Below are 24,155 nucleotides of genomic sequence, written 5' to 3'. Positions count from 1 at the left end.
AAAGGAATTAACTTAAAGGATCATACGCAATTGAGACCCGGACAACAAATTAAAGACACATCCAGTGGTCAGCATGCTGTCTTCAACATTTGGACGAGTGTTTTTCATCATATTTATTATGCCAAACTCCAAATTGCCCTGTAGATTTGTTATAAATAAAAGTTTGTTGATTTGAGAATAACACCGATTTATTTAATAAGTAATGTAAATCTACTTCTAATTAGCTGTGTATTAAAATATACCACTCCCACTGATCGGGTATTAATAAGATACTCGAAATGACATAAGATTTGTTATACACGTTTTCCACGTGGTTGCTTGTAACCAATGATATTTCGAGAACGGTATAGGAGTTGAAATAAAGTATAAAAACGCCAAACTGAACCACTAAACAACGCATACATGATACAAACTAACAAGAAGCGTTGAAATGGGAAACATTGGTCGTTTTAGATACATGTTTTACTGCTACGACATTAATACTGAGCATAATTTGCAAAGGATGGGTAACTCAATTGTTTCTGAATCATTTCGATCAAAGATAACTTGAAAACGTCTATATCTCATTCTTAACATTTACATTTTGAAATTATTTTTGTTTTGCACAGTTGCCCTTGCTGATACTAGAACTGATCCGAAAACAGCAGGTTATTCATCAGGAGGTAGCACATCTAGTCGGACACCATCCGGTGGTTCTTCGTCAACGAGTAGGATAGCTTATAGTAAAAGAAGAGGAAGCGGTGGAGGTGGAGGTGGTGGTGGTGGTGGCAGTCGAGGAGGAGGAGGTGTGTACATTTAAAACAAGAAGAAATATTTGAAAGCCTTTATACACATTTTATAGAGAAAAAAAATGGTATAAAGGGGTGTAATAAAAAAATCCTTTTACATTGAGTACACATAATATTACTTCCCTTTGTTTATTTATTGTCATACATGTACTTTTGCATTGGTTTTGAGACAGAACGAGCAAGTTGGGTTTGATTTCATAACATAACAATCTGTTCAGTAAAACGTATATATGCAATTGATAGCTTAATATGCGGTATTGGTTATGCTCCTTGTTGCAGACTGTACGGTGACCGATAGTTGTTAACTTCCATGTTACTCAATTGGTCTCTGGTAGAGAGAGAGATCTCGTTGTCAATCGTATCACATCTTCTTAATTTTATATAAAGTTGCTCATCTGACATTGTTCTAAAATGTTAACTGAGTTATATGTTATAATTCTCAAAATGTTTACCAAATTGCACATGAACAGTTTAATAAAACAAACTAGAGGCTCTCAAGAGCCTGTATCGCTCACCTGACTATACTTGGGTTTTCGAAATCATATAAAAACAGATAAAAGTACAAAGTAACAACACTTGGCCAGCACCTTATAACGAAAGGACTATTCATGCTATGTTTGATTTCATTTAATTCCGTGGTTCTCTAGAAGAAGACTTTTGTATGCATTTCCCAAAGGGTCCTATGTTAAACTGAGCCCCCCCCCCGCTGGCAGCCATCTTGGATAATGGATTGGCTACAAAGTAACAACACTTGGTCAGCATCTCATAAGGAACATTCATGTCATGTTTGGTTTCATTCCATTCAGTGGTTCTCTAGAAGAAGTCATTTGCATGCATTTCCCATAGGGTCCTATGTTAAACTAAGTCCCCCGCTGGCAGCCATCTTGGATGATGGATTGGCTACAAAGTAACACTTGGTCAGCACCTCATAAGGAACAATAATGTCATGTTTGGTTTCATTCCATTCAGTCGTTCGCTAGAAGAAGTCATTTGCATGCATTTCCCTTAGTGACCTATGTTAAACTAGGTCCCCCGCTGGCAGCCATCCATCTTGGATGATGGATCGGCTACAAAGTAACAACACTTGGTCAGCACCTCATAAGGAACATTCATGTCATGTTTGGTTTCATTCCATTCAGTGACTCTCTTGAAGAAGTCATTTGTGTCCATTTCCCATAGGGTCCTATGTTAAACTAAGTCCCCCGCTGCCGGCCATCTTGGATGATGGATCGGCTACAAAGTAACAACACTTGGTCAGCACCTCATAAGGAACATTCATGCCATGTTTGGTTTCATTCCATTCAATGGTTCTCTAGAAGAAGTCATTTGTATGCATTTCCCATAGGGTCCTATGTTAAACTAAATCCCTCGCTGGCGACCATCTTGGATGATGGATCGGCTACAAAGTAACAACACTTTGTCAGCACCTCATAAGAAACATTATTGCCATGTTTGGTTTTATTCCATTCAGTGGTTCTCTAGAAGAAGTTCAAAATGTAAAAAGTTATCGACGACGATGACGACGGACGACAGACAACGGACGCCAAGTGATGAGAAAAACTCACTTGTCCCTTCGGGCCAGGTGAGCTAAAACAGCTTGTATTTATTGCGTGGATTACCTTGCGCCCTTTTTACTAAGGGGTCAATCATTTTTTAAAAACGTTAAAAAACCCCAGTTTTGGTGGAGTTCGTGTTGCTTAGTCATTAGTGTTCTTTGTTGTGTCTTCTGTACTATTATTTGTCTGTTTGTCTTTTTTTTTATGTTTTATTCTTAGCCATGGCGTTGTCCGTTTATTTCCAATCTATGAGTTTGATTGTCCCTCTGGTATCTTTTGTCCCTCTTTTAGAAAAATGCTTTTACATTAAGGGGGACAAATTTTGCTTTGAGAAAAAGTACGTATGTCTACTATGCAGTCCAGAATTTGATTTTGAGAAGAGGATACTTTTTTTTAAACAAAAATGTGCGGTCCTTTAATGCTGTAAAATTGTCAGCTTTGTGAAGTCGTCTTGTTCAAAGAAATTGGTTTCTAGGCAATACCTTGATTATTAAGGTATGGATCACTATAAAATTGAAACACAAGGTTCCATACCACAAAATAGGTTTGAATTGCTTTTGGGTGTTTTTGTCTGAACTGTAAATAGAAATTTGGGACCAAAAAGTGGTCAACACATGATTTTTTCTTGTTTCAATAACTTTCGTATAAGTATATACATTGTACGGATCTACACGAAACTGTACCAAAAGGTTCCATATCTCATACAAAAGGTGAGGATTTATTTTTGGAGTTGTAGCCCAAACTGTTTAGAAGTGGGTGTTGAAAACACTTTTTTTCTCGTTTACTGACAATTATAACTTGAGTATAAATCAATGAATATCTATGAAACTGTACCACAAGGTTTCATACCAAAAAATAGAATGGTGGGATCGATTTTGGGGTTGATGGCACTAGACGTTCGGTAAAAGGGACCTATACAATACTTTGAAATACTATGTATCAATTGCTTATTTCTTTAACAGTGATAATGAGACTTAGTTCAAATTCTGGAATTTTGGGTAATCTTTAGTACTTGCATGCTGAATTTAACCGTGTATTTAGATTTGAGATATCGGGCACCGTTTTTAAATTGGTCCTCGTTGATATCCAAATTGTAAAAAATAAAATTTGTCTGATTTCAAAAACATTGGTGATTCTTTGATACGCCAAATATAACCATGTATAGTTGGATTTTTAACCGGATTTTTGTGACAAAAATGTCGGTTATTGATTTGGGGATGTACGGCGGGCGGGCGGGCGGGCGGGCGGGCGGGCGGGCGGGCGGGCGGCAATCAAATGTTGTCCGTGCATTAACTCATGAACCGTTCAACCAAAGCTTTTAAAATTTTAATATGTTATTACTGACAACTATTCGAAGGTCAAGTTTAATAATGGCGATTTTGACTTTTGCCGTTCAGGAGTTATGGTTCTTGAAAGATTGAAAAATGGAGTTTCCAGTCGTGTCCGTGCATTTATGCATGAACTGTTCTACCAAAGCTTCCCAAATTTTAATATGTTGTTACTAATGACAGAATGGAGGTCAAGTTCAATAATGACGAATTTGACTTTTACCGTTCAGGAGTTATGGTTCTTGAAAGATTGAAAAATGGAGTTTCCAGTCGTGTCCGTGCATTTATGCATGAACTGTTCTTCCAAAGCTTCCGAAATTTTAATATGCTGTGACTGATGACAAAATGGAAGTCAAGTTCAATAATGATGATTTTGACTTTTACCGTTCAGGAGTTATGGTTCTTGAAAGATTGAAAAATGGTGTTTCCTGTAGTGTCCGTGCATTTTCTCATGAACCATTCAACCAAAGCTTTTGAAATTTTAATATGTTGTTACTGATGACAAAATAGAAGTCAAGTTCAATAATAACGATTTTGACTTTTACTGTTCAGGAGTTATGGTTCTTGAAAGATTGTAAAATGGCGTTTCCATTCACGTTGTTGCATTTACTCCTGAACCATTCAATCTAAGCTTTTCAAATTTTAATATGTTGATACTGATGACAAAATGGAGGTCAAATTTGATATTGACGATTTTCACTTTCACCATTCATCAGTACTGGTTCTTGTGATATTGCCAGGACACAAATAAATGTTAATAAATCCGGTTTGCTGTCGTTGTGACAGCCTCTTGTTAATTTAATGGTCTGATTCAAATTTGTCCTCACTCAGATGTAAAAAGTAAAAACACAAAAATACTCCGAGTAAAATTCAAAAAGGGTCAAAATTAAACTTTGTTGGATTTCAACAAAAACTAAATTGGTTCGTTCTTAATCTGATTATAACCGTGTATCTTTATTTTAAGCTCACCTGGCCCGAATGAGCTTTTCTCATCACTTGGCGTCCGTCGTCCGGCGTCCGTCGTCGTCGTCGTCGTTAACATTTTACATTTTGAACTTCTTCTAGAGAACCACTGAATGGAATGAAACCAAACATGGCATGAATGTTCCTTATGAGGTGTTGACCAAGTGTTGTTACTTTGTAGCCGATCCATCATCCAAGATGACCGCCAGCGGGGGACTTAGTGTAACATAGGACCCTATGGGAAATGCATACAAATGACTTCTTTTAAAGAACCACTGAATGAAATGAAACCAAACATGGCATGAATGTTCCTTATGAGGTGCTGATCAAGTGTTGTTACTTTGTAGCCGATCCATCATCCAAGATGGCCGGCAGCGGGGGACTTAGTTTAACATAGGACCCAAGGGAAATGCATACAAATGACTTCTTCTAGAGAACCACTGAATGGAATGAAACCAAACATGACATTAATGTTCCTTATGAGGTGCTGACCAAGTGTTACTTTGTAGCCGATCCATCATTCAAGATGGCTGCCAGCGGGGGACTTAATTTAACATAGGACCCTATGGGAAATATATAAAAATGACTCCTTTTAGAGAACAACTGAATGGAATGGAATCAAACATGGCATAAATGTTCTTTATGAGGTGCTGACCAAGTGTTATTACTTTGTAGCTGATCCATCATCCGAGATGGCTACCAGCGGGGGGACTTAGTTTAACATAGGACCTTATTGGAAATGCATGCAAATGAAGAGAATCACTGAATGGAATGAAACCAAACATGACATGAATTTTTCCTATGAGGTGCTGACCAAGTGTTGTTACTTTGTAGCCGATCTATCATCCAAGATGGCCGCCAGCGGGGGGACTTAGTTTAACATAGGACCCTACTGGAAATATATACAAATGTCTTCTTTTAGAGAACCACTGAATGGAATGAAACCAAACAAGGCATGAATATTCCTTATGAGGTGCTGACCAAGTGTTGTTACATTGTAGCCGATCCATTACCCAAGATGGCCGCCAGCGGGGGACTTAGTTTAACATAGGACCCTATGGGAAATGCATACAAATGACTTCTTTTAGAGAACCACTGAATGGAATGAAATTAAACATGGCATGAATGTTCCTTATGAGGTGCTGACCAAGAGTTGTTACTTTGTAGCCGATCCATCATCCAAGATGGCCGGCAGCGGGGGACTTAGTTTAACATAGGACCCTAAGGGAAATGCATACAAATGTCTTCTTTTAGAGAACCACTGAATGGAATGAAACCAAACATGGCATGAATGTTCCTTATTAGGTGTTGACCAAGTGTTGTTACTTTGTAGCCGATCCATCATCCAAGATGGCCGCCAGCGGGGGACTTAGGTTAACATAGGACCCTGTTGGAAATATATACAAATGTCTTCTTTTAGAGAACCACTGAATGGAATGAAAGCAAACATGGCATGAATCTTTTTATAAGGTGTTGACCAAGTGTTGTTACTTTGTAGCCGATCCATCATCCAAGATGGCTGCCAGCGGGGGACTTAGTTTAACATAGGACCCTATGGGAAATGCATACAAAAGTCTTCTTCTAAAGAACCACTGAATTGAATGAAATCAAACATAGCATGAATGTTCCTTTCCTTGTGAGGTGCTGGCCAAGTGTTGTTACTTTTAGCCAAATTTTATATTTTTTTATATGATTTCAAAAACCCAAGTAGAATCTAGTTTTATTTTTGGACCCGGTTTTCAAGTTTATCCACATTGCGATTCAGAGGGTCCAAAATTTAACTGATTTTGGATTTTTACAAGAATTAAATTTTTATGGATTCTTGATATTCTAAACGTGGATTTAGCATTTCGATTTTAGGCACAAAAAATTGGCAAAAATGGGGTTCCAAAATTAATCTTTGCTTGATTTTCTAAAAATTTAATATTATATGGGATTCTTTCATTTGCGCAATCTAACGGTGTATTTGGAACGTGTACGTGAACAAAACAAACTATCTATCAATGTTATATATTTCCACAAAAGTTTCAGATTGTATTGCCATTCCTTAGCAGAGTGCATCCGGGTCCCATCCTAACTGGCTCAACTTAGTTTAATTGATTATGATATCATAAGTTGGTTTGAATTTGGATCATATAAACGCTAAAAATGTGATAAAATTTGCGGTTCAGGCTCAATGATTCTCTAGTTTCAGGCGTTCTAAACTATACGATTGGTAGATAACTATTACATTTGATCTGAGAACATGTCTTGAAATTAATCTGTATCTTTTATTCTCCATGTATTCTTGGTGTTTTATTCTTTAATCTTTCTCTTCATTTCAGGTGGAGGAGATCCACATTTTATGCTGAGGATAAATGGTATAAAATTCCCGATATGCTTTGATGTCGACGCACGTGACGGAGATGTCATCCGTATGTTGAAAGATCCAATCGCAGGTACGCATTGTCATTTGCTTATTTGATAGATACATGGATACTAGAACATGTGCAATGAAACGCATTAGATCATGAAAAAGGGTTTCTAGTGTTCCTAGTTCTTCAGTGTAATTATTTCAACGCATACATCTTTTATCTACAGAAATATTTAGATTCGTAAACTGAAATGTTGTTGATTTGATTCTGAAATAAAAACCTTGTACTACAAGTATCTTGAAAGTACCAAAACGCCCAAAGTTACTTATAAAAGATTAAACATTTTTCTAAAGTATCTATAGCTATTGTATCAGCAATGTAAATCAAGCTGTAAATTAACTGAAAATCTATCTATTTTTGGAGAGTGTCAATCAGATGACTTTTTTACTGTTCTGTAATATATATCTGATCCATAAAATGCCTTGATTCATGTATTCTCCACTGACAGTCGGCATTTCTGTGTTCCTCTTTTCATGCTAATGTTTGCCTATATCTATATGAGGCAGAATTCATACAGAAACTTCTCAAGTAAATAAATCTAACAGACTCCTTTAATTTAACATACCGCTATAAAGATGAGGTCCTTTCCCTGAAAAGATCAACGTTTGTTGATAGAATACGTTGCAGCAATCGCAATGAACTCGAAACAAAGGATAACAGTTTAGCCTGATAATTATCGTGGATACCAATTTGACATTTCCGGATAATATTTTTCAGTTTCTTTAATAATCTTTATATTCATTTCTTAAACAGGTATAACTATTAATGCTGGAATTATTGGATCAACAGCTAAAAAAAATAACGGAGAGTTTAAAACATTTGTTGGAGAACTTGTTATCTTGGCCCCTGCATCACGCATTTACATAAGACCAGATGACATTATATTTAATGGAGCTGCATTATCTTGGAATGACGAAAGCGTCTTTGAAATGGAAGGAATAAAAATACACGTGAACAGAAATGAACTTCATGATAGAACAGTATATATTGATTTTGGAAATGACATCATTGTTGAAATCCGTCGACTTATGAAGGAAGGGACTGATCGTAATGTTAACCACCTTAACATGTACATTGACAAAGAATCGGGAATATCAAACATAGCCGGGGGTATCTTAGGTAAGGTTCAATTTTGTTAGATTTTAATTACAGATAAGCAGAAGTTACATATTCATGAATCTATAACTCAATTGCATTTTAAATCATTGGCATAGGAAGACAAAAAATTGATAATTTCCTGATTGTCCATCAAACCCTTTATAGTCTGTCAGTTTATCAAGTCATTCGGTATTTAAGAGCTTGCAGCTGCTACTTAGAATTTATAAAACGTCACCAGTGTCTGAGCAGAAAGTTGATGAACTAGGATTAAAAGAACGTACGATCGTCCTTTTTCTAAAAAAAAGTTCATTGGAAGGTTTCATGACCGTGTAACTTCAAAAATAATACATGATGGTCTTTAAGTAAAGATTCAAGGTACTGACGTTGTATATCATCTTAAAAACGTGTTATAGTGTTCTTTTATTTGTTTTTGAAAATTATTAACCTTTAGTGTTTTGTCCTGTTTTTGGTAATATCCTTTTTGCACGGCTCGGTAATTATGCATCCCGCCAATGTGTTGTTCTGCTGTGGTCATTCTTTGTATTCGTGTGTTTCGTTTTTGCTTATGTGCTTTGTCTATATGTCATTTTGTTTTTCTTTGTTGACATATTTGTAAGTTTGTATAGTGATTATGACTATAACACAGTGTTGACTGCTATTCCCCTATTTTTGACTTTTTTGTTCACCTTTTATGTGCGTTTGTTTTGTTCACACATTATAAACAGTTTTCAATACATAGGAATTTTATGCGACTGTCAAACAAGTGAGAGATTTAATTCACAATTTTCTACATAAGGAAATACATGTAACTAGTCAGGAATATGACAGTTATTTTCCATTTGTTGGATGTGTTTGATATTTTGATTTTGCCATTTGATACAAGTCTTTCCGAATTGAATTTTCCTTTCTGTTGAAGACAATTCTACAAACAGGATGACACAATTAAAGCCATTGCTAAACAGGCATTATTATGCAAATATTAATAACTTAAAAAAAATCTCTTAATACCCTCAATGATTTTCAACTTTGTACTTTACTTGGCCCTTGAATTATTTTATTGGAGCATCACTAGGATGGTGTCTTGTGTAGACGGAGCGCTTCTGGCGTACACATATATAAGCCTGGTATCTTTGATAATGATTTTGTTAAAACCACTATGTCAAATCCACGGTTTCTGGCCGCTTACACCATGCGGATATCACCAATTTAGGAGTCAGCACTTTTGTACATACTGCTTTTATTACTAGTATATATATGATCATATTTATAAATTAACTTCTCACAAAATATTTCATTTTTCGAAATACATTGAATTTTATACCACAGGAAAAGACTATCCAAGCTTTATTTTGCAAAAGGCATGGGTTCGCCATGATAATTGTTTTTAAAAGTAGTATTGTAAGAAGCTAAAAAAAGTACGAAAAGGACAATGAAAAGCCAATAAAAAAAAGGTTCTTAGCAGTTTTGTATTAAGGGCATACAATATAGTAGAAAATTAAATCAACAACGTCATAAAATCGGTAACGTGAATTTAAAAGTATTTGCAATGGAAACAAACATGTAGTATATTTAATCTACGATAGCTAAAACTTAATCACATGGATTCATTTTTTTCTCTTTTGCAATCGACTATTTAAAGAATGCCATATCAGAATTGCAAGAAAAAAACCAACTATATAATTATTTATATTTTATATAATGATGCATTTGTATAAGCATAAGAATTAAAAAATCAAGTCAGTCTATTTTGGATTTAAATGACTGTATTTGGAATGCAAAGTAGAAAAACATTATACCTTTTACTGTAACGCAAAAGATAACCTACGAATTCATGAACGAGTAGATACCAGTTTATAGATCGTGCATGGAGTGAGTCTGAAAATGTCTATCAGTATTGCAAGGATTTGATGCCAAAATTTTACTTATATTGTGTCGAACGGGCATGAGTGACCATATATTTGTTACTTCTGGTTTGTATTAATATAAACATATTGACTTGACTGGACATGCTGGATGTATTCAGTAACTGTATTACACTTTTGTTTATTACATGTTCATTTAAAATAATAACAGTAAAACACAATAGGTACCGCATGTGGAGCAGTATCTGCTTACTCTCCCGGAGCACCTGAGATCACCCCTTGTTTTTGATGGGGTTGGTGTTGTTTATTCTTAAATTGACGGCGTGCACAAAGTTGACGGCAACTGTAAAATGCGCTTTTTGGATAGTTTTATTCCACCGTGTTTAAAATATTTTTGAATAAGAATAAGAATAAGATTTTTTTTATGATAAAATGATGAATGCATGCCATTAAAATCCACATTACTAGTAAGGTAAATTAAAATTTAATCTATTAAGCATGACACGGACATATAGAAAACGGCAAAAATACGGTGTAACTTGTAACATTAAATAAGCATATATTAGAGTTTTTGACCTAAAACTTATACAAATTCAACATATTTTCCTGCATTTTCTTATAATAGAATTGTTCGGATTCGGACTCGGACATCACACGAAATTCATCGCAAAAAAATCAAAACGACCATGATAGATAAGTTTTGAATGATCTTCGATATGTGTAAGAAGTAGAAATTTGGAAGAACTAATAATCGAAATGGTAGAATCGGCAAGAAAAAATATGTAATTGCAATCTTTTTATTTTCCAAATAACTTGGTATTCCAAATGTGCATAGCCAGAGGTTTAACATTATCTACAAAATATGAATGATTCGATAGTCCAGACTGAACACCTGAATTTTTTTAATGTCCAGCTTTTATGTTACAATCTAAAGAAATGACGTTTTAAAGTTATTTTCTGAAAAGGGTCCACGACATAGTCGCTAATCATTTCCATGTCACTGCTCTTAGCATATATTTATTTATATTTCCATAATGTGCATTTGCTGCACTTTTTGTTCGAAAGAAAAAAGAAATATGTTGAACGTAAATATTTAAAGTTATGTGATAAACTAAGTGTCCAGTGTTTTTGTTACGCGCTTGTTTTCTGAGGGGAAATGCCGACGTCTTTTAAATGATTTTAGTAATTTGAAGACGTTACGTTTGTGGACTCAGCTTTGTGCACGCCGTCTAAAGTTTTCTATGTTGTGTCACGTGTACTATTGTTTGTCTGTTTGTCTTTTTCTTTTTCAGTCTTGGCGTTGTCAAGTTATTTTTGATCTTTGAGTTTGAACTCGGGTATCTTCTCCGCTAAGACACATCATAGTTTTTATATTGTAAATATAGTTGATGACATGCTTAACAACATTTGTATTATATATTTCAGGTCAGTTTGTTCATAAAAAGACAACACTATTTAAGATTGGTCTGGACAAAAAAGGAAGAGAGCATGGACACTTTAGAGAGACTGAAAATATGACTAAAACTCATTTTAATGCCATTCTACATAAGAAGCCAGATATAATTACTGGCAAAATGGTCTGGTGTTGGAATATCCATAAGAAAACTGAAGGACTTTTAGATGGTGATTTGAAAGATTATTTCATTTCTGATATTGGTTATGCATAAGTCCTTGGATGGAGTGAACTTCCCATTAACACCATACACCATTACACCATTCATCATACACCATTACGTAATGCACCATATGCCATTACACAATACACGTTATACCTTTGCACTATAAACCTTACACATTACACCATAACGCAATTTAATTTAAAAAAAAGCGTGTGACTACAAAATTATTTATTTTCTTTTAAAAAAGAAATTTTGAACACAATATTGTAAATTAATGTATAAAATTAAAATCAGTTCTTATCAATATTTTGCATAGTTTCAAACGTCGTACGCCATTCATTCACACATTCCCGATTGCACGTTACACTATTACACCATTACACCATTCCCCTTACACCACACCATAGCAACGCACACCTTCTACCATTACACCATATGCCACACAACATTACACCATACACGTTTTTTGGGATGTTTACACCATCCAAGGGATGTAGTAACAAATTGTTTATTATTCGAAATACCCTTATCTCAGTGAGTTAAATGAGTTCATTGTATTGGAATTGTTCAATGGCAATGTCATTAATATGCTATGTAATATGGCGTTAAGACTGCTAGAACTACGTCATCAGTTCCTATTATCAACGTATTGACCTCTTTTTGTAGCCATTATTAATGCAAGTTCTCATATTTGGAGAAGCATTTGTTTTTATTCAAAAGCACACAGAAGAATACAGAGAGAGATTTAGTCAACATCACCGAGACAGCAATCTTAAATATGATATGAATATACATATATTACATTATCACCTCATACACCATAGAACAATCAATAGAAAGTTTTTTTTATAACACATCAATGTGTGCTTCTTATTACCCTACAACAATCAATCTCCATTTTTTTTATGTTACTGTTTGTCGAGATGTAAAGGAAAACTTGTTAAATTTTTGAAACCATGGTAGTTTTAAATAATGCGAATACATTGTATATATTCAAACAATCAAAATTGGTGAAATATTTTCAAATAGGTGAAATCTTGTTGCTTAAAGTATGGTTAAAATTCCAAGAACCATAAATGTGACAATGATCGTCGCGAAGTATAAGTCTTGTCTTAACGAATATTGATTTATAATTAATTAGCTTTACTCCAATATCAAGATCCACAGCATATATTCTTTCAATAGAGTGGTGATATCTGGAAGCTTAGGTGACAAGATTTACATTCCGTGAAAGACAGGAATTCATATTGAATTTATAATATTTATATATATGATTTACATGTATCTTCTTTAAATTTGGTATGTACAAATTATAAAATAACAGCACAGTATTGTATATGTAAGATATTAAATCTAGTTTTGAAAAATGGTGTTTATTTCTTTCATGCTAGAAAAGCATGGGCATATACCCCAATGGAAACAATGTTTATTTGTATAAATAAGTCATGTTATTGGAAATTTTGTTAAACTAGCACTACATGAAATTCTCTGACATTTTTAAGTAATGTTACAAATTGAATTTTTAATGGTATTTTTTTGAAATATTTTATTCCTCATATCGAATTATTGTCAGATAATTTTCTTGCGACACCCTCAGTTTATGTTCGATTCATGAAAAATGTGGCAGTTGCACCAATAGTAGGGTGCCCAATAAACAAATTTGATCGATTTGCCTTCACGGAATAAAACACGGCTATGTTTTATATCATTAGAAAGAGAAAAACAAGCCTCATCGAAATACCGTTGTCGTCGTTGTCTGCCGTGGTCACGATTTTTTGTAAATCGGGGTCAAAGGTAAAGCATAAATTCAAGAAAAGTGCACAGTCACATTAAGATAGCCTGTATCTCATACATATATGCTTTTGGAGCAAAATAAAAACAACTAGTTTATAGAAAAATATCATTTGCATCTACATTTAGAACTTATTTTATATTTTTATCGCCAAAAAAGACTTTAAATTGACTTTTTTGCATATAGGGTGCAAATTTGAAATTTTCAAACAGCTGTTAAGCAACAGTACCCTTGACGTATTTCAATTTCTAAATTTGAAATGTATGTATTCAATTCGTTACAAGTAAGATCTAAATATGTTTTTAAGATCTTAACTTTAATCATTTGTCGAAAACAAAATGTGTTTTTCATGTCTTTTGATAGTAAGGTGTTCTAGGTAAATATAAAATTTCTGTTATTGGGTGTAAAAGAGTACTATTTTATAAATGAATTGTTTCGAAATTAACGGTCGAATTTGGGTGAATATAAAGCTCTGTGTTTAGCTTTGCTTTACAGAAGAAAAAAATACTGCAAACGGAGAAAAAGGGGGGGACTAAAGTAAAGAAAACGAAACGTCTATTAAAAACATGTAAAACACCCCTCCTACATATACAAATGACTCAATGAGCAATAATTGGCTATAAGCATTCCAAAAATATAACAAGGGAGAGGGTTATGTACAGCACCGATGTATTTTACAATCAATTGCAAACAAAAAAGGCGTTAGAAACCAATGGAACATTAAAACTTATAAAATTAAGACAAACATTTATCGCTAGAACAAATAAAGGCAACAGTAGTATACCGCTGTTCAAAAATCGTAAATCAATGGACAAAATTTGGCGGAAAAAAATAAATAATAATAATCAGAACAAATACAATAGGTCTTTTCACAGAAAAGTGGAAAGACCTAACTATAAAAACCAACAAAAAAAATATTTCCTAAAACAATACAACGATCTTTAAAATAACTGAACTATTCAAAACATACAAATCGACCATACAACAAGCAAAACAGAGAAATGAAGTTAGTGACAATTGTCCTAGTAAATAACCTGAGAGTGTAGGCTACAAAACGGCACAAGAAAAGGCGTGTTTTAATCAAGGCAGAATTATCACTAAATTTTTGTTTTACCTTGCTATTTTCTTCTCAACGATTAACAATACACGTAAGATATTTGGCACACATATGAACAATGTCTTATTGGTGTAATCAGAGTAGACATCCCGTGAAAGTAACACCCAATATACTTTCTTTCGTTCAAATTGTGGTAAATTTCATCTAAAAAATAGTCTTTTAAAATCATGAAATACTTATACTTAGATTATATAAATTTTCTCAGTTTTTGTTATATGATAAATTTAATTTTTAAGCTAAATGATAAGTATCATTTGAAGAAGTAACACAGAAAGCAATAACTTTATTTTTCGTGGAAGATGGCCTGTACGATGAGGTATCTTTGTGTACCATAAGAAACCACAAAATTTTGAAAAACGTGACCACGGGAGTTTACGACGACTTTCATGATTGGAAAATATAATGATTTTCCAATAGTTTGCATATAAATGTAGCCGTGTGTTATCTGTTAACTTGAACTCGTTAACTAGACGTCATTTTCGATACTGGGCACCCTACTACAAGTCTGACAAGGTAAACAATACGTTCGTTTAAAGAAAGACATTACATTTTGTTGACATTTAACGTAAAACAACTTCAAATATATTGATAATTTTGGTTGAAACATAGAATTCTGCTAAAAGATCGACGATCTTTGTTTCAAACTAGAGTCTAATATGTAATTTTTGTTTGCTGGTCAATAAATGTAATAGTTACAAATAAACTGGCAAACCAAATCTTTGTATTTATGAAATAATTCAAGTAATATGAAACGAGTTACTGGTGAAAATATAATGTTTATCAAATTATTGAACAAATGCATGTATATATCATCAACTTAGTCTTCTGTGCACGATTTATAATCTTTACGCATCCATACCGTATAACCGTATTTTTTTTCTCTCGGTCTGTTATGATGTGAAAATATGACAGCTAATTAATTTTCGTGTTTTGAAGCCGTAGGTTACAGATTGTCACATTTATAGTAAATAATCAACAAAGAGTAAAATGTACAATAAGATAATAGTTTATTTAAATGACAGATCCATGCGTGTTGCGACCACCGGATTTTTACGAGAAAGATCACGCTGAGTTCACCTGCATACGGAAAACATATCTGCGGATTGTTTACTGAAAACAAACAATTAAAAAGTTTACATTTCATCTAAATGTGGACAAATTATAGAATTTTATTGGGAAGTATATGTACATATTAAGTTTTATACTAACAACTAGCCATCCAGTTATAAAAAAAAAACATATGCATCATTTGTTTTTTGCGTTTTTGCTTTATATCCGAAAAGTTATTACAGATAAATAGAAACTTATATAGACTAAAAATATCAGCAAGACAAAATCTACATATGGAGGAAATAGTCCGGCGACTTCTTGATAGGGTTAATACCATTTAGTAGCGATTTTCACCATTTATTTTGCGTTTTGTTCACGCATCGTTGTCAATACGATGGAACTTTATGAGACTCATACAAATGAGAGGTTTTGCTAGCTAATAAAAAAAACTGGTTTAATCCACCATTTTCTACATTAGAAGATGCCGTTACCAAGTCAGGAATACCAGTTGTTATCCATTCGTTCAATGTGTTTGAGCTTTTGATTTTGTCATTTTCTAAAGGACTTTCCGTTTAAAATTATCCAAGTAGTTCGGTATTTTTGTCATTTTACTCTTTGTTTTAAGTTAAATTAAGTCGAAAAGGGCATCTTCTTTTGACGTTGCAAAGTTTGCCTTCAAGAGATTATTTCTTTCTTATATTGCTTTTCCATGGCTGTTTATTTTTTTTGAATTTATTGCTAACTCCATTAATGTACGTACTTACACACCATTTTCTATGGACTTTGATATGGTTTTACTATTTAATATTCTCATTCATCAACTTTTTTTTCTTCTCATTTTTGTGGTCCCTATAGTTAAGCTGGAAAAATTGTGAATAGATAAGATAAATATACAAATATGTTTATGGTGTTTAAAAAAAAACATGTGAATAAATAAACTCATCATAGATACCAGGATTAAATTTTGCATTTACGCCAGACGCGCGTTTCTTCATCAGTGACGCTCATCAGTGACGCTCGAATCAAAAAAAGTTAAAAAGGCCACATAAACGAGAAATGTCGTTTTTACCAACATATTGGCAACCTTGAGAGACAATGAAAACATCGCAAAGAAACCGAAAAATGATTCTTCCTCGGATTCAATTTCCAACACAACATAGATATCAACCAAATAACTTTATGTATTTGTCTTACATGTCATAGATGTGCGCTTCTTATTTTTAAAGCAAAGTTAATCGTGATTTTCAAAAATCTTGTAAAGTCTTAAGGGGGAGTACGGTATATGGTAAAAGGCTGTTTTATTTAACGGAAACTATATACTATTTACAAATACATTTTGAATGACAAGCATGCAATATCACGTATACTCCAGTTACACTACAAAAAAAAACCACATAGGCGTAATCTTGTAATAAAGTACCTTCATCAAAAGATTCCTTTTTGACTTTGAAAGATCATTCTTGAAAAAAGTACAAAAACAAAAATACCGACCTCTGAGGAAAATTAAATTCGGAATGTCTTTTATCAAATGTAAAAATCGAAAGCTCAAACACATCAAACGAATGATTAACATCTATCTTATTCATGACTTGTTACAGACATTTCCTTATGTAGAAAATGGTAGATTAAATCAGGTTTTATAGCAAGCTGAACTCTCACTTGTATGACAGTCGCATACATATCCATTACATTGACAACGATGTGTGAACAAAACTAACAGATATAATAAGTAAAACTGTAAACCACAGGGGTACATCAGTCAACATTGTGTTATAATTTTAATAGCTATAAAATCAAACAAATAGGTTAACAAAGAAAAGCAATAAAATTAAACAAACCACATAAGCAAACCCGAAAGAATACAAAAACTTACCATAGCACAAAAGCACGACGACGGGATGTATAGGTACGGAGCTACGTCAAAAGTAAAATAACCAAAAAATACTGAACTCCGAGGAAAATTCAAAAACGAAAGTCCCTAATCAAATGGCAAAATCAAACGAAAATGGATAACAACTGTCCTATTCCTGACTTGGTACAGGATAAATATTACAAAAATAGACTAATCAGGAAAAGAAATTAACTAAATTGGCTACAGGATATAATGTGCAATTTAATAATCCTGAAGCAGCACCCATAGTTTTAAATCATGCACTGAAATAATAACATATATATGGCATATACCAAAATATGAAAATCACCATGCGAATCAGCACCCAGTCTTTCTATTTCTTCAGCTCATCGTTTCACATAACGGAATTGAAATCAATAACCAACAATATATCTTCTGGTCAGATGCTTTAATTTTCGTTGAAAATGCTGTCTTTATATTTATAATGCCTCCATTTTTTTAAATTTCACAGCATATGTTTTGATGGAAAGGGCATGCAAAATGAAGGCCAATAACAGTGTTATCTTTTCGTCAGACGACGTTGAGATCATAATAAATAACTTTCCAATAAATATTAGATAATTAAGAAAGTTTCCTCACAAAGTGTATAATTTTCATTCACTATTTTGTTCAAAGATGTGGGAACACTCATTTCTGCTACATTAGAAGAAAAGCTTTATTAATAATACTAATTTCCCATCACTGTCATCACGTATACAGAAAAGTGAAATGTTTGACCTTCAGCGTAGGTACAAGTACACTTTAATATTAAGTAGCACTTGTCTACAAATCAGTTGTGGGAATTCCATTTAATGTATCAGGGGAAAACCAACAAAAGCTGAAATAGAATTCACCCCTGATAGCAATAAATGTATGTACGTAAAGAGTAATGCTAATTCCTGTATAGATTATTATCGACATAAACTTCAACAAAAGACATAAATCTGTAAATACTACAAACAAATTAAGTGTTGTATAATAATAAAGGATGAACTTAGGGAAAACATTTGATAATCAGTCACGAATCATATATTATTGAAACTTGTACATTCGTTTCGATAAACACATGCGGACAAATTGAGATGGGTTGTATATGATACTTTAACAAAAAGATATAAAACAAAATGTTCAAACTACGAAAATAAAATGTACTAAACCAAGTGGCCTTCTGTCTCTTCTTACTTAGAAGTTATGGCACATAAAAGGTTTCTATCTGAATTAAAGTACAATCACTTGTTTTTGCGTTTTGGTCATTTTAAACATGTTTACCTTAAAATTTGAAGGATTGTCTCATAGTTCTTCGCTTACTTAGTATCTATAAAAGAGGAAGTAAAACGTGAGTTACCTTTTTACAGGAAAAATAACATATGAAAATTTTGTTCATGATAATATTGAGTAATTAGTATTTTAATTGGGCAATAATATTCCGAATTGGCCGCACAGCGTACTATATCCTAAAAATACTGACTGTCGTGTGTTGTAACTAGTAAACAAATTCCGTTGTTCGATTTATAAAGTTACCTTTGAGCTATTAACACGATTAAAGTATGATAAAAATACACTTGGAAAAACTACAGGTTAATATTATTTTGAGACGACCTTCAGATTTCAACCGAGAATTAAGTGTTTTTGGTTTTTGATTACGTTGTCGGCATTGGCTTCCTGCAGATACATAAATCGTGTATTATAGGTGCTTATACATTTGTTAAGCAACAGTGACTGAACATAGACGGGACAATGATTATTCACTCACTTTTAGTGATTTCTTTTTTGAAGACGCAAATTGTACATTCAGAAGCACAGGTAAGAAGTTTATTTGTCCGGGTGAAAGGTCATGCTTCAAAAAATAAATGTGTTAAGCAAAAACAAATATCTATACGTATTGTGGCTGATGCTTTCTTGATTTGAAAATCTATAGTATGCGTAACTTAATACTTGAATATACATTACTTGGTATGAATTGTCTTAGGAATATGCGTATTTTATCTGAGGACAAGAAAAAAATATTATAGAAGTCAATGTTTCAGTGTTATTGTGCTACGGTAAATTTTTAAATCCTTGACATTAATTTTTGCTAAAAAAAAATGTTTTGATTAAATTCTTTTATGGGTTTCCTTCGTGACACATTTGTTTGTTTTTATTGTGATTTAGTATAACACAGTATTTTCAGATTCTTACCGCGAACTAAGTGTTCTGGGTTTTTGAATACGTTGTCGGCATTAGCATGCTGCAGCTACATAATTCATGTTTTATAGATGCTTATTAATTTTGTTAACCAACAGTGACTGAACATGGACGGGACGATGTTTCTTCATTCACTTATAGTGATTTCTTTTTTGATTATGCAGATTGTAAATTCAGAAACACAGGTAAGAAGTTTATTTGTACGGGTGAAAGGTCATGCTTCAAAAAATTAATGTGTCAAGCGGTACGTATTGTGACTGATGCTTTCTCGATATAAAATTCATATTATGCGTAACTAAATACTTTCATATACACGACTTGGTCTGAATTGTCTTATGGAAATGTGTATTTAAGCTGAGGACAAGAATAAATTATTATAGAAGTCAATGTTTCGGTGTTATTGTGCTACTGTAAATTTATATTCTTGACATTAATTTTTGCTAATGTGTTTTGTTCATATTTTTTTTGTGTTTCCTTGGTGTCATATTTGTTAATTTTTATCGAAATTAAGATTATAACATAATGTTGACTGTTTTACCCTTATTTTTGACATTGTCTACCTATTATGTCTGATTATTTTGTTCACACATTGTTGTCAATATAATGAATTTGTATGCGATTGTCATACTAGTGAGAGGTTTTGCTAGCTACAAAACCAGGTTTGATCCAACATTTTGACCTTAGCAAAATGCATGTACCGGGTCTGGAAAAAATGTTTACAAAGACTCACCAGTGACGCTGGAATCCAAAAAAGTTAAAAAGGCAAAATTGTTCAACAAAGCAGCGTTTAAACGTTAATCAGGAACCTAATGTCTAAATCGCCCGGATGTAATGCACATAGGTGTATACCACAGCGAAATTGTGCCAAAACTGATCGTTCTTGTTTCTGGATAATCATTTTTACATAAAGTTCAGTCTCTTACTTATTTTTAATCGTAATGTAATTCCTTAACTTTGGAAGAGCAAAGTTTTTAAAAGTTCAATCGTTTACACAGTATTTCGTAATTTTTGTTTTGAATACTTGAATGTATGTTGCATAGTATTACATTCAAAGGACTAGGGGCTATAAGGGCCATTTTTGGCCCCACCCCCAAATTTCATTTAATTTGTCATGTTGTCAGTCTATACCATAGACCTTCTGAAAATAATTGAATTTAGGGTCTAGCTAGTTTATTCTGTTGCCTAGCAACCACTATAATGGCGGAGTTAAACTCATCAAATGTGATTATTATACAGCTTTAATGTATCTATATTTGAAATTAAACCTGTTTAGCATGTAGTGAACTTTACACTTGTACACTATTTGAATATTACATAATTAATTGCACATTTTTGCCAAATTCACTGTTGTTTCTCCCTAGCAACACATCTGTGCCCATGGCAACCGCAATTTGTTTTCTATTTTACAAGATTTGATTTTAAATATATTGCAACAGAAAGGCAATTTAAGATGCAAATTGTAAAAAGAAACAAACTCCAAGGTAAATATTAAGGGGGAAAGCAATATTGAAACATCAAGAAACAACACAACTCACCGGGTATTACTGATATATACAGATTGTGCATCTGATGTTGGGAGGGGTCTCACTTATCAGCGACAAGAAGAATAATTTAAGACAAGACACATTTAGCGCTAAGAAATCTTTATATTAATTATTTTAAATAAATAGATACAGACACATGGTGTTTTTTAAAGTGTATTTCCATTACAGTAATTATGTTTCAGGAAGGGATTGGGGTACTTCTATTTACACCTTTTCAAGCTTGAATAAGTGAAAAGTTAAGAAATCTATCAGATAATAAAGATCCCATAACTTCTTTGACTGTCAACTTGTTTGGTGTTCCCGCTGTGTCTTTATCAACCAATTTTTCTCTTTTGACGCTATTACTCTTTTACATACAACCTCATGAAACCAAATCAATATGTATAAAGGTAACTTTTTTTCCTACGCAATTTATGAAAAGGTATATATTTTCAAAATGTAAAACTGGGTGAGGTGACAAAACAGTGGCACCCTCTATCAATGAAGTATTGAAGTACACCCACACCCCACCCCACACCCTCTAGCAAATTTACAGATCTTACATTGTAAGGTTGATGTTTAGACGAGTTGTGTATACATAATGTACACAGCCATGTATCACCATCACTGCTGGTGATCCAATGGATAAATCTGTTGTAGAGTTGTCTCTGGCTCAGACGTACTTATATGCATATACGGATATATGGATAGTCTACCTTATGCCGTTTCCGTTTTCTTACCATCAAATTTTATAGAACTTGTTCTCTATGCACATTACCCCCAAAGACACATCCAATTGGAATATAGGTAGTTTCATTTTCAAAATAGACCTCGTATTTCTCGCTAATTACTGAAATTTAAGTAAAATAATCCACCCCCCCCCCCTTTCGTAAGATAAACCATGGATCTGACCCTAATACCAGAGAGAGAAGATTGCCCCATTCAAACAATAGATTTTGAATTGTTAATTAGCAAAAACATCAGAAATGTACAGATTTTGTTATATTGAAGGTCTATCAAAAATTACATAATTAAAAAAAAATGTCCTCGAAATTGTTATTGACTCCCTTACACATGAAGTTCATTGCTGTCGGATTTTTTAAAGAAATTTAACTAGATAAACTTACAGAAATATAATGAGGAATACACTTTACATTCATAAACAAAAAAAATAAGTTTCTATTGGCAAAAGAATCTATAAACTAAACTTTGTCAGATGAAAAGGTCCAATTTGGACAGCAAATTTCAGCTTTTTATTGCTCCGCTTGGCTATGAAAAATATAAAATAAACAATCGCACCATCCTTGCACCAAAAAGATTTTTTATCTGAAGTTTGATATGTATGAACTTGTCAAAATGTTAAAATTTCTAATTGGTGCAAGCATGGTGCGGTGGTCAAAATTTAGAAAAACCATCAAAATTTCTGTATTTTTGCTTATTTTCCCAATTATGACGTCATTTGCACCTACTATTGTGACGTCATTGAACCTTTTTTAGTTTAATAAAAACATTTTTTTTTAATCATTGACTCATATTTTAATAATTTATGGAGAAAAATCTGCTCTGTTAGAATCTTTATTATCATGTAAATCTGGGGCCGTTTTAGGCCATTAAAGCCCCTACTCCTTTGCGTTGCAACAGTCCATGTTCACTTTGTGAAAAATGTTCTTCTGATGAAAGTTTTACTTTACCGGATGTTTTATTATTCCTTTTCGTTAGTCTATCATTGTCCATTTCGACAAGGCGTTTCCATCGTGTACGTTAAAGTTATATCGTTTTAAAAAATGGGCTGTAACCATCATTGTTTTGTGTTCATGAAAAACAACTGGTGCAAATCTGTGTCTCCCAACAAGATTATAACATCACAGTTTTGTACAGCTTCTATGGAGTGGTATATATTAAATTCCCAACCACCGGCACAATAGTTAATGACTGGTACGACAAACAACTCAAAACAGGTTTCCTGTTTTAAATTCAACGTTCTTAAACTTTTTTTTTAATCATCCCTCCTAGTGCCCGTCCACAAGCTTTTGCTAATGATTCGGCGTCAACATTCTATCACGGGAATATAATTGCATGATATTTGTGTTATGTTCTAGAATATATGTCATGTGAAATGCAGTTTCTGTTACGGCTCTAACGATATAATAAATAATACAGCCTATGCTTGAAGTAAACAAAGTAGGAATTACAATTTTTTTTACATGTTTTATCAATTACATTTAATTACGTGAATGCGAAAATAATTTCTTCTTCAATATTTAGTATCATAAAATCAAATGAAATATTCGAACTCAACGGATATTAATTTATGTACATCTAAATGAAAACATACATGTTGCATCTACCAAATGTGCAATTATTATATATTAGTCTGGCAGACCGACAAAATTCAATCTCGTACAAACTTTTAATTTTAAAGCAGTTTATTTTTTATTTTGTATTTTTGTTTTTACTACTGTGTAACAAAAACTTGGGGAGGGGACGCACATAACGACATGTCTGTAAGCCTTCGAAGTTATCGCTTGGGGTTAATAATACTGTAATTGTTCTTCCTAAAACTAAAATTAAAACAACATTAGTCAATTTCTCTTCGTTCTGTTATGTGGTTATTTGCAGAATGTCTTGTATGACAGTATCTTTAATTCATTTGACCGTTTCGTTGACGAAAATCGTAAAGACCGCTTTACATAGTAAAATGAATATTCATGCATATGGTATATTATTTTGTTTTTCAGAATCCTAGAATATATTATATGCACATAAAATCTGATGTGAAATTCCGATTTGCAACAACTTTAGTAATCAGCAAAGTTGCTAACAGTGCAAACGCTTCAGTTGAAGCTCATTTTGAAGTCACTCTTCCAAATGCAGCATTTATTACAGAATTTGTTATGTAAGTTTAAAATTTTGATGTTGACAAAAAGTAACGAGGACATTAATGTATCTGTCCGTCACGTGTGTAACCTT

General features: G+C 33.2%; 2 protein-coding genes across 3 annotated transcripts in view; both read left to right on the top strand.

Annotated features, from left to right (window-relative positions):
* The window catches only part of LOC139512853 (inter-alpha-trypsin inhibitor heavy chain H3-like), a 34,087-nt gene extending 21,092 nt beyond the window's left edge, over window positions 1-12,995 (top strand). For both annotated transcript variants that reach the window (XM_071300794.1, XM_071300786.1), the window contains exons 9-12: window positions 609-785; window positions 6,960-7,073; window positions 7,803-8,168; window positions 11,435-12,995. In XM_071300794.1, coding sequence (XP_071156895.1) covers window positions 609-785; window positions 6,960-7,073; window positions 7,803-8,168; window positions 11,435-11,676 — 899 coding nt within the window. In that variant the 3' untranslated portion in view covers window positions 11,677-12,995. The remainder of the gene's footprint in view (window positions 1-608; window positions 786-6,959; window positions 7,074-7,802; window positions 8,169-11,434) is intronic.
* Window positions 12,996-19,635: 6,640 nt separating this feature from the next.
* LOC139512844 (inter-alpha-trypsin inhibitor heavy chain H3-like) overlaps window positions 19,636-24,155 on the top strand; it is a 36,188-nt gene continuing 31,668 nt past the window's right edge. Inside the window, exons 1-2 of the mRNA XM_071300775.1 lie at window positions 19,636-19,847; window positions 23,924-24,081. Coding sequence (XP_071156876.1) covers window positions 19,770-19,847; window positions 23,924-24,081 — 236 coding nt within the window. The 5' untranslated portion in view covers window positions 19,636-19,769. The remainder of the gene's footprint in view (window positions 19,848-23,923; window positions 24,082-24,155) is intronic.

Source organism: Mytilus edulis, chromosome 1 (assembly GCF_963676685.1).
Source record: "Mytilus edulis chromosome 1, xbMytEdul2.2, whole genome shotgun sequence".
Taxonomy (NCBI): domain Eukaryota; kingdom Metazoa; phylum Mollusca; class Bivalvia; order Mytilida; family Mytilidae; genus Mytilus; species Mytilus edulis.
This window is presented reverse-complemented; position numbering and strand designations above follow the sequence as displayed.